This window comes from Myotis daubentonii, chromosome 1 (assembly GCF_963259705.1).
Source record: "Myotis daubentonii chromosome 1, mMyoDau2.1, whole genome shotgun sequence".
NCBI lineage: Eukaryota > Metazoa > Chordata > Mammalia > Chiroptera > Vespertilionidae > Myotis > Myotis daubentonii.
In genome coordinates this window covers 117785119-117797992 of record NC_081840.1, presented here as the reverse complement: position 1 = coordinate 117797992, position 12874 = coordinate 117785119, and the positions used below count along the sequence as shown (strand labels likewise).

Sequence of the window (12874 nt, the reverse complement as noted above, 5' to 3'; positions counted from 1 at the left end):
AAAGGCTGTGATGAGACTAATTTGAAACAAATAGGTTGTGTTTAAAGCAGTACTGGTATAGATTATGAATTATCACTGACAGAATACATTTAACATAGAAGTGGATATGTAGTATTTTCTAACATTGTAACTGAAATTATTTAATTTAAATTGCAAACTTCAATATTTTAAAGTCAATCTAAGGAATATACCATTAGATTTAAGTTTGAAAACACAACTTAATTGGCATCTTTAATGTACTGGCCCTAAGTGAAGAAGATAAATCTGAATCAATAGAATCACAAGTAGATCATTACTGTAGTTGTTTCCATGTTTCACTTTCCATAATTTCAGTTAAACATAGTCAACCATGGACTGAAATTATTAAATAAAATAATCCAGAAATAAACAATTCATAAATTTTAAATGACACACTTTCTGAGTAGTGTGATGAAATTGTGTGCCCTTCTGCTCTGTTTCAACTGGGACATGAATCATCCTTTTATACAGCATATCCACACTGTATTACACTACCTGCCCTGGTCACTTAGTACCCATCTCAGCTGAAAGAGAGAGAGAGAGAGAGAGGAAGAGAGAGAGAGGGAGAGAGAGAGAGAGAGAGAGAGAGAGAGGGAGGGAGAGAGAGAGAGAGAGAGGAGTACACATTCACATAACTGTCATTATGGTATATTATTATAATTGTTCTATTTATTATTAATTATTACTATTAATCCCTTATAGTGCCTAATTTAAAAATTAAATTATATCATAAGTATACTTGTATAGAAGAAAATACCTATGACATATATAGGGATTTGTGCTATCTGTGGTTTCAGAGATCCACTAGGGTTTTGGGGACATATCCCCCATGGATACGGTAATATGTAGTAGAGATTAATTTAACTACAAATGATCATTTATGAGATGTCAATATGGCTAAATGACTCATTCTTTATGGTTTTATCTTGATATGTATATATATTTAAGTATGTCTATGTAAGTGAATATATACATGTATACATGTATGCATATACACACACAACATATATCAACCCATAATAAAAAATTTCATTTAAAACAATGTTAAGGTATGTGCATTAAGATTTTATTGACAGTTCAATAACTACTAGGAAAATTGATTGAAAAGCTGAGGAAAAAAACTACATAGTAGAATATCTCCCAAGTTAAATAATACATAAGTAAAACTATGGAAGTATTCTAATAATCAAAATCCAAAATCCAATGCATCAATGTCTATGTCACTCTGTAGGACCTGTACATTAAAATAACTGAAACTGTTTTCTTAAAATGATATACTTAATTATGAACAATACAACCAATAAATTTTCAATTGTATGTACTTGTTATTGCTAGTTCAAAAGATCAAAATGATATGATGTAATCAATATAATGGACTGTTGATTACCAAGACGATCTGGGTCCCTGTTACATAGAGTAAGAGAGTTAATCTTGACCCAAAATGGAGCAGTACATATGGATTGCTGTCCACCCCCATATAAAAGCAAGCTAAATTATTCCTTGTGATGAGAATTGAAAAACATTTATTTGTCAAATGACTAACTGCCTACCAATTAGTGTCAGAGGTGTGTTGATTTGTTCCAGTGAAGACACCACATCTGGCCCAGCAACAACAATCTGGCTAGATTATTTTCCATAGTCTATCATCATCTGCCATAATCCACCTGGCTTTTTGTGAAAAAGAGAGAGAGAGAGAGAGAGAGAGAGAGAGAGAGAGAGAGAGAGAGAGACATAATGGAGACTACTACTTCTTCATTGTCAAGTTTTTAATGGTATTACCTAATCTCAAAATTTCTCCTGGGATTCAGTATTACCTCTGATCTAATATTTGAATTGAGAGGGACCATTTTATAGGATTCCACTGGGTCCTTCCTATCATAAAGACTCTGACTGACTTCACAAGCCAAGTAATCAATGTGAGGATCCTGCCAGCTGCAAATATATCCATTCCAATTATTTACTTGGGAGTCTGGAGAAATAACCATGGCCCACTCATCTGGGCCAGGGCTCCATTTGTCACCTGACATCCATTATCCCCAACTCGGTGTTAGCATTACAAGTCCATTGATTTCAGTGCCATCTCAGACTCAGTATCTTCAATGACCCTCAAAAAATCTTGGTATTTCTCTTTCTCCATTGCAAATTACTGTGACAAATGGCCACAGATCCCTTTGGAAAAAGATTCAGATTGTATGTTTTGTGTAAGCTTCTAATAATATTACTAGGTCTTTCCTCAAAGAAACCTGGTTTCTCTTTCAAACAATGAGCGCTGGCTCTGTGGACTAGTTTAGATTTTTAAACTGGATGAATGATTATGATTTTGTATTACAGTATAAAATGTCAACCTCTTCACCAGGTGTCATTTTTAGTAGTCAAGTACCACTCTAGACAGTTACCCCTATTTTTTATCCCTAAAGACACAATAATCTATTATTCGTTACCACATAGCCCTACACATAAAAGCAACCTGGTTGTTATTCTGACATTGCTGCTCATTACACTATTTATATCTACACTGTATCTGCTGATGAAGTGTCCCCACCCAATCCCTGCCATTTCAGAATCCTACCAACCTGTTGAGTTTAGAGATCCCAGTTCATGGCAGCATCCTCGACTTCAACCCCAGTACACAGAGGACATGCACCCCTGAGCTTCTCAAAGATGCCAGTGTCCATCTGACCAGTGCATTTACAGGATTGTCCTGGGAAATCTTTAAAAAGAAGTCTGATCTAATAAATCGATGCTAACATTCCCACCCCTTAGTGTCTTCTGAGACCTTCTTTATTATTTTGCAAAGATAGTTCCAATATCTCTAATTTACTGCAAGACATCATGGTAGGTGTCTAAATTTCAAAGAGCCATCATAACAATATACTAGGGCTGCCTCTAGGCATTCTTCCAGATAATCAAACCCAAGCCATGGAAAAGTGCTTCCACCTCAAATTCCCCCCACTGTCAAAATCCAGACTCATACTTGTTTGAGCTAGCTCAAAACCCATTAGCCAAAGCCAGGCATATGACCAAGACCGACTTCAATAGGAGAGACAGGAATACTCTACGTACTGTATTGAGTTACCTGCAATTGTGTAGTGATAAAAATAATAGCTTACATCTATTAATTTGATAAAATATATTATTATTATTTATCAACAATTCAATCACAAATATAACGATGATGTATTCAGCAATTACTTTTTGCTAGGCACTCTGCTAAATTATCTACTTGTATTATCTCATTCAGTACATTAATATTTTTTGAGCAAGTGACTGATGTGGGTATTAAATGTTTCTTCTAAATATATGACTTTCCATGGAATTAAATAAAAGATAAATTCTGAGAAAGCTATAAATTAATTCAGATCTTCCAAGGAGCAAAAATGACTCTCTAAATTTATGAGGATTTTCATTAAATTAAAAAAAAAAAATCTTTGGATATGCTGATGGACTGGGAGTAAAAAGCAGCAATTTGAAAGTATATTAAAGTTTTGAACCAAAAAAGGCTTCCTATATGATATATAAAATTCAGTGAAAACAAAACTATTTAAATGTGGAACTGTTTTGATTGATGCACTTTATTTTTCCAGTTTTTCATGTCAAATGAGCTTCTGCCTAAATAAGCTGCGGTGACTATATTTACCCATGTAAAATTCTAATCTAATAAAAGAGAAACATGCAAATTGACCACACCACCACTACGCCCCAAGCCATGCCCACCAGCCAATCAGTGCGACTATATGCAAATTAACCAACCAAGATGGCGGCTGGAGCAAGCAGGAGGCTTGGTTGCCCCGGCGATGGAGGAAGCCAAGCTTCCTGCCTGCCCTGGCCTGCTGTGGCCTCCGCTCAAGGCAACAAAGTTTCAATTATAGAAGATAAATAAATCCTAGATACCTGCTTCCAGCCAGCCTCGCTGGGAGCTTGGGTAGCTGGGGGCCATGGGCAGCCTGCAAAAAGCCATCAGCCCTCACCCAGGATGGCCACACCCTCATGGGGTGAGGGTCCCCGCTGGGCAGCTTGGCCAGCCTGCAAACAGCCATCAGCCCCTCACCCAGGCTGGCCAGATACCCCAGGGGGGACCCCCACCCTGAAGGGGCTGTGGCCACTCTGCAAACAGCCAGCAGCCCCTCATCCAGGCTGGCCAGGCACCCCAGAGGGGACAATGTGCTCTGGTGGTCAGTGCGCTCCCACAGGGGAGCTCTGCTCAGCCACAAGCCAGGCTGATGGCTGCCAGTACAGCAATGGTGGGGTAGCCTCTCCCACCTCCTCAGCAGTGCTAAGGATGTCCAACTGCAGCTTCGGCCTGCTCCCCGCAGGCAAGTGGACATCCCCCAAGGGCTCCTGGGCTGCCAGAGGGATGTCTGACTGCCAGCTTAGGCCCAATCCCCCGGGGAGTGGGCCTAAGCCAGCAGGTAGTCATCCCCCGAGGGGTCCCAGACTGTGAGAGGGCACAGGCCAGGCTGAGGGACCCCCCAAGTGCACAAATTTTTGTGCACCAGGCCTCTAGTGAACTTAATAAAATTGTATATTGCCAGGGAATGAAAAAAGGTGTGTATGTGTATGTGCATGAAAGAGAGAGACTGTAAAGGTAGCTATGGATATAGAATTTGTGACTAATAAAATTTGTAATGCTTGGTTAAAACCCTTTCACATATCTTTTCCAAGGGTTCATTGAAAAAAAATATTAGTTTTTTTTTAGTTGAAAAGCCTCTTACTTAATGTATCAGACAGATTAAAAAATAAATTATTTAACCCATGTGAAGGAATAAATATATTATATGATCTCTGATTAGATAGCAGATCTCAATTCTGCCCACTTAATTGGACATGAATCCAAAATCTAATGTATGTTTTCCATGTGCAAGCAGTAACATTATTTTAAGAAATTTAATAGCTGAATTAGAAAAAATATGAAAATATGAACCAAAATATAGAAAATATTTGCAAAAGACAACACACAGGTACCAGCAATCATTTCAAACTGAAGAACCTGTAACCAAGATTTGCTAAGAATTTCATTTTAAGATTATCACTTTAGAATCTACATAGAAAATAAGAATAAAAACATCAATAATACTGCAACAGTCTTAACATCAAGATTGTATTTATATATCAAACAAATGACTGAATGTGATCCTTTATAAAATTGAAAAATGGTCTTGACCTATTTATTTTTGTTTTGTTTTGTTTTTATCCACAAAGCAAAAACTCCCCAGGGGTGAATTGTAATAACCTAGTAGACAGTTTTAATGCTTCTTATATTAGTCTTTGGACATATGTAAATATTTTTAATGAGTGGTTTTCAAAAATATTTTATTGATAAAATATTACTCAGATAAAATCTTATCCAGAGAGCCAACTCATGAAAGTAGAGCTGTTTCAATTGATGGACATTTTTCTTTTTAGTTTTTCATGTCAAATTTGTTTTGATCTGAATATGGAAGTCCTTATAGTCAGTGCTGTAGGTTGTTTTTAAAATTTATCTTTATTGTTGAGGTGGCAGGAATGGGCAGGAGGGGGTCAATTGTTTCCTTTGTTTTATTTTTTAAAATGAAAGGTCAATATCTTCCAGCCTTCCAGATATGCATACCCATGTTCCTTATTAAAACAAATTCAAAGATCCTCACATTATATTGATTACAATAAACTGTTGTTATGCCTGAGAAGTCTAAAATATTCAGTATCCTACAGAGAGGTTCTTTGTAAAGTTTGTCATGCTTTCTACCACATGGTCTCACTGCAAGAACGATGAAATATAATTATAATCCCAACAATGACCAGCAAGCATGGCTTATGGTTGAGCATCAACCTATGAAGGAGGAGGTCATGGTTCAACATTGTGGGTTCAATCCCTGGTGGGAGGCCTGCAAGGGCAGCCAATCAATGATTCTCTCTCATCACTGATGTTTCTATCTCTCCCTCTCCTTTCCTCTCTGAAATCAATACAAAAATATTTTTTAAAAAAATCCCAACATTTATTTGGGTGGGAGATATGAAAATATCATTTTCAAATTCATAGAGAAGAGAAAACTGTTTGAGGCCAATCAAGGAAATATTGAAAAACAGTGACGAAGAAGAGACTTGCTTTCTTATACATCAAAATATATTGTAAAAGTTTGGAAATTGAAATACCATGTCATGACACAAAAAAAGGATAATTAGAGTATTAAAATAGAATGATGTAACTTTTAAATGATAGCAATAGCATTTTTAACATCTTTTGGATGTTTTCATGTTTAATCTTAAACATTACACAGTGTAAAAATGTTTTTAAATTTATCATTGCAAGAAAAAATATAGAATCATTATGCTGTACACTGAAACTTAGGTAATATTATATGTCAAGTGTAGCTCAGTTTTTAAAAAAGGAAGAGAAAATAGCATTTTAAGGCTGTTGGGTATAATGTTGACTATCCTGTATGGATTAGGGCAGAGTTAGAGACCAAGAAAAGAGAGAACACTCATATTTCATACTATGGAAAAAACTATTTCCTGATGATTTAGTCATCAAATATATAAATAAGTATAAGCTGTTAGAAAAACACACACAATGTAAGATGTATTAACATGAGGAAACTTGCAAAAGTAGTTACAAAATTTCAGGGCCCAAAATAAAAAGATGAAATAGTTCATCTTTAAAAAACAAAAACCTCCGAATAAAAACAACATACACAATATTAAAAGACAACACAATGGAAGGTGAAATTTTCAGCATATGTATCAGATATTAAACTTAATGATGTAGTATATAAGAAGTCCCCACAGGCCTACAAGAAGACAGGTGGCAAACTGGTAAGAAAATAGAAGTAGATAAGAACTATCAATAGACAAAGAAGATGTACAAATGATTTATATATTCGGACCTGTGTGGGAAAATGTTCAAACTGACTAGCGATTAAGAAAATGCAAATTTAAACTTCATAGAGTGTAATTTACTTTCACACATCAAATTGGCAAATTTTTAAATAATTCATTAATGGTGAGGAAGTAACTAAAATTCACTTTCAAGTTTGGCCAAATAATTCCATTTTAATAAAGGAAAAGTATCCTGTAGAAATGTTGGCACACATGTAACAAAGATGTAGGCAAACATATACATAATAGAAGTGTCCATTTGATTATTGTTCATGATAGTGAAAATAAGTAAGTAGTTTGATGTTGAATAAAATGGCCATAATTACAATGTGTAATGCACCCACACAGTAGAATGTAATGTACCCTTACAAAGTACAATTCAGCCTTTGTGAAGGTAATGCACTAAGTCAATGGTTCTTAAACTTTAGTGGACATCAGAGTTACCTAAAGGACTGCTAAGACACAAGCCTATTGCTGGCCCCAAAGTAGGAGTTTCTGATGTGATGGGCCTGAGAATTTTCATTGTTAACAAGTTCTTTCCAAGGCAGCACACATTGAGAATAAGTAGGCTGGATCTATACTTGATCCTTTGAACACATGGACAACTGAAAATTCTACTCATGGAATAACACTTTTCATTATCTAATTTTAAAAAAATGAATGAACATATATAATTATATTTATGCAGATGCACTGAACAGGTTGGAAAGGTATATAGCAAACTATTTAATATTTATCACTGGAAATGGGTGGGAAAGTGAGAGGAACATTCATGTTAAACATCCTATTGTTAAAATCCTTTACTATAGCCATAATTAACGTATTATTGGTATGATAATATTAAGAGAGAGAGAGAAGGAAGGAAGGAAGGAAGGAAGGAAGGAAGGAAGGAAGGAAGGAAGGAAGGAAGGAAGGAAGGAAGGAAGGAAAGGAAGAAAATGAAAAGGAAGTGAGTAGATGAATCCTGAAATTATGGATGTCTAGAGGTAATATTAGATTGGTAGATTTACTGGCAAATTCCTCCTTTCTTTCTTAAACCTCCATACAACTTTATAATAAACCCTCATTAAACAAGGTAATCTGAACATAATTCTAGTCCTTGCAAGCTATAAAAAGCTAATAAACAGAAATATAAAGGCTTTCCAGAGCACTAAAACACAAAATATTAAAATGTATTTAAATTAATCTAATTTAAAGTAGACTATGAGAATGCTAAGAAACATTTTTTTAAATCTTATTTTAATACCTTCGTTCAATTCTAAGACTAAGAGCCTAATCATAAATTACTTTAAAATAATAAAAAGCCAACATATGTTTTATTATGTGACAATATATTGCTTATGTGCTAAATATATATACATACCAATGTATGTACATATATAGTTAGAATACATATTTAACTCTCAAAAGGAGTCTATGATAAAGGTATTATTAATACCATCATCCCATCATCTCTATTATGTAGATAAGAAAACTGAGGTGCAGAGAGCAGAGAAGTTTAGGAACTTCCCCAAGGTCAACTACCCAGGCAGTCTGGTACCAATCATGCTCTTAACTACTGCATTGACCTTATAGTATTTCCCTTGGATTCATCAAAATTCTAAGATCATACACATTGCCAACTAATATGTTTTTAAAGAAAATTTTTAAAATTGGGGGCGGGGGGAAATGCTGTCTTTAGATATCTCTGTAAATGGAAATCATTGTGACTCTCATTGCCATAGGAATATGCAACAGACTAAGAACTCTCCTGGAGAATGAATGAGGAAATTCTCCCTTCTATTGCATTTCCAACTCTTATCATATCCAGATTAGACAAAGCAGCAAGAAAACCATTCCAGCCTCACAATATCAGCCAAGGAAAATCATCCTCAGGACCAGCTGCCAGCAGCATGCCCTTCAGTGTTTGGCCAGGCTGCCAGGGCCCAGCTGTTCTGTCAGCCTTCCTTATACAGTTTGTTGACAAAGAAGAGGCCCAGTTAATTTTTCAAACCAGATATGTGAGCTGAAACTGATTCACCTGCAAACACATGGATTACTTCTAGGAATGCAGAAATGATAATACTGAAACAATAAATTTTTGTTAAGATCAGAGCACAATGAAATGTTTCCAAAAATGGAATTGCTTAGGAAAAATAAGGCAATATTAGTCCTTTGCATCAGAACGTACTTTGGGTTGGCTAGAGATCAAAGAATGCACTTCATCATGAAAGGGAAGCTGTATGAATAAAATAACAAATTTCTAATATTAAGGGAAGATAAGGATGGAGATAGAGCAGAACAGCTGGGATGACTTAAAAACAGATAAGAAGTTGCATTTTTATGTAAAATTTGGAGTTTAGAAGGTACAGAATTTCAGTGAATAATGGAGCATAAGGAATAATGGAGCATAATGAATCTTCTCTTGCCATAAGTTGCAAGAGAAGCTGATTTTAATCCCAAATTTTTTATTCTAAAATTTTTGTTCTATGTATATAAGCAAAAAATTATAATCAAATTATAAGTACACTAAATTTTCTTTGAGATAATATTCTTTAGTTAATTCTATGTTTTTGTTTGCTTTTTAAATTTGCATCAGTTCATTTATTGCTATTTTAAATATCATTTTTTCATACTCTAATGTATAAAACTATAAGAATATTAAGAATATTGAAAGAATAATCATGCAAGTAGCTATATTTAATAAATATACCTTTTCTGGACATTGGGCAGATCTACTTTGTACAATGCAACATTACCACTTACAATATAGAATACTCAATAAATATGTGAGTAAGGCTGGTGGTTTTTTTAATGTATAATATTTGATATGTTACATTTGAAATATGTATATAAATGAATTATTTTACACATATAATGCTACCAATTTTATTGAGAAATTTCATGAACTTTGCTCACATTAAGTTATAAAATGTTCAAACAAAAACATGTAGAAAAGCTTCATTGAGAAATACAAATTTATCTCTTAAATGCTTATACATATTATGAATTTGTTTTTAGTGAAAAGATGTATTTTTATTATTTTTAAAATTTAACTCTATTGTTGAAAGTATTATAGATGCCCCCTTTTTTTTCCCAATTGACCTCCTTCACTCTGCTCCCTAAATTTTAATAAAAACTTTTCACTGGCTTCCATTGTTTTCTCTATTCATTTAAAAATAAGAATTGTTTACATATCAGTTTTTTGTCTATATCAAGTTTTAAAATTATCACTTCAGTCCTTATGTGTCCAGGTTGGCAATTTTTTTCTACCAAGTCTGATTATAATGGGTCAAATTTGTAGAAATCAATTTTATTAAGTCAATTTCATTCTTTAATCAATTTTCAGTTAATAGTAAATTTCAATTTTAACCATAATGAGTTACAATATTTTTAATATTTTTTGTTATTTCCCAGACTAGAGGCCCGGTGCACAAAATTCGTGCATGGGGGGTTTGTTCCTCAGCCCAGCCTGCACCCTATTCGATCTGGGACCCCTCAAGGGATGTCCAACTGTGGGTTTAGGCCAGATCCCACCAGGTAGTCGGACATCCCTCTCACAATCCAGGACTGCTGGCTCCCAACCGCTCACCTGCCTGCCAGCCTGATCACCTCCTAACCACTCCCCTGCCAGCCTGATCGACACCTAACTGCTCCCTTGCTGGCCTGATCACCCCCAACTGTCCTCCCCTTCTGGCCTGGTCACCCCTAACTGCCCTTCCTTGCAGGCCTGGTCCTTCCCAACTGCCCTCCCCTGCTGGCCTGATTGCCCACAACTGCCGGCCATCTTGTGTCCACATGGGGGTGGCCATCTTGTGTTGGAGTGATGGTCAATTTGCATATTACCTCTTTATTATATAGGATTACTTTTATGGTTTTCCATATTATTAACAAAATGAGTTTTACAAGACATATTTTACCATTTTAGTTTTAAGTATAGCTATCTCTATCAATCTATTCATTCTTAGAAGTTCATATGCTAATTTTTATTTTTTCTTCAGGGTCAAAATTATAGCATCATAATATCCTTGAGCATTAAACATTAAGGAAGGCAGGAGCAAAAGACAAGCTTAAAATGATGGGTCATGAAATCTCCACATTGCTCTTTTTTAATTGAATTTATTTGGAGTAACAGTGGTCAATAAAACTATAGTTTTCAGAGTTGCAATTCTACAATACATCATCTGTGTTGGGATACAACATATTGTATCTATGTCCATCACCCCAAGTTCAAATCTCCTTCCATCACCATTAATCCCCCCTTTCACATTGCTCTTTACTTTCCCCTATATAGTTGTATTAGCTGGGTTTTTTTTCTCTGTAACACATAAACTTAAAATATGTAACTTTTTCTACCAAATAAGACGTTATATCATAGTGTTTGTGTTGATTACCAATGTACATTTTGTACTAGTCAGGTTAAATATATCACAATAAAAATGGGCAATTAATGAGTAAAACATCCTGAATATTCTGTATCCGAGGTAAATTTTTACATTATAGATGCATAACCTACTATATTCTCTTATAGCTAACCCTGTCTCTCACTCCTAAAAGGCTTTCCTTTGCTCATTGTTTCTAACTGTAGTGCCCTTTGAAAGTCCCAGTATCTGTTCCTGCTATTAAATAGCTTACAAAAGCTGTAGGTGATGACTCTGAAAATCTGAATGCATAAAGCACCTACCAGCACTTGTTTTCCAAGGTTTCTATGAATATAACAACTAAGGACAATAAACATGACTTCATACATCACAGGTTTTAGAACAAGCGCTTCCTCAGCAGCAATTATATCATCATGAAATCATGTTCCACATTCTAACATAAACTAATCGCCATATCAATTATATTACTCAGTTATATTACTGAGATAATTTTGTAGTTTTGTTTTAATATATATATATATATAGATAGATAGATAGATAGATAGATATAGATACATACATATATATATATATATATATATATATATATATATATATATATATATATAATTGATTTTTTTACAGAGAGGAAGGGAGAGGGATAGAGAGCCAGAAACATCGATGAGAGAGAAACATCGATCAGTTGCCTCCTGCACACCCCCTACTGGGTATGTGCCCGCAACCAAGGTACATGCCCTTGACCGGAATCGAACCTGGGACCCTTCAGTCCGAAGGCCGACGCTCCATCCACTGAGCCAAACCGGTCAGGGCTGTAGTTTTGTTTTAAATAGCTTCCTTAAAAGTGTCTTCCAAATTTTTCACAATGGAAAAACAAAAATTTCAATTTTTTATTTAATCCACATGAATACCTCAAGCTTGAATGTTCAGCAATCAGCATATTACACCCCCATGCTTGAATCTAAAACACACACAAACTTAAATAGTTTTCCTAAATATCACGGTTCAGGACTCACCTGTGGACGTGGGTGTCCAGTGACCAAACAGGTCAATTCTAGGGTTTCTCCTTCGCGAATAGTGTAGACTCTTTCAGAGTAGCGCTCCTCCTCAATATTACAGGCCAACCCTGAGTGCACAATACGAACCGTAGGGGGAGCTGTTGAGTCAGGAAGAGAGACAAGATACATAAAAAGATAAGTATACCATCTTCCCATGAATCATCCTCATTATAAAAGCAATTCTTATTGGATTTTACCAGAGTAGAATTTATCAAGCTTACCACTCTTAGAATCCCCAAGGGTTTAAAAATTTTGCTGGACAAAAACTTTGGAATTTATCTAAAAGTCATCAATACATTTTTAATGTGTCAAGGGGGAACAGGGTGGTGAAAGAAAACTGGTAACTCAGAAAATCACCATCATTACAAAACCACATAATAAAATTTGATTGTTAAAATTTAAGGAGTCCTTTCCTTTCTGAAATGCAAATTTTAATATAGTAAAGGATGTTGTCCAAATACTAGTTAGTGTAAATGAAGACTATTGGTAAGGAAAAAGGAATTTGAAGTGCAGACACTGTCATTTTTCTATCAATTTTATAAGCCCTCTGGAAGCTAAAGAATGAGAAGATTTAAATATCAGGAATTG

General features: G+C 35.1%; 1 protein-coding gene across 1 annotated transcript in view; it reads right to left on the bottom strand.

Annotated features, from left to right (window-relative positions):
* The window catches only part of MDGA2 (MAM domain containing glycosylphosphatidylinositol anchor 2), a 951352-nt gene that overhangs the window by 528299 nt on the left and 410179 nt on the right, over positions 1–12874 (bottom strand). Inside the window, 1 exon segment of the mRNA XM_059659042.1 lies at positions 12245–12384. Coding sequence (XP_059515025.1) covers positions 12245–12384 — 140 coding nt within the window.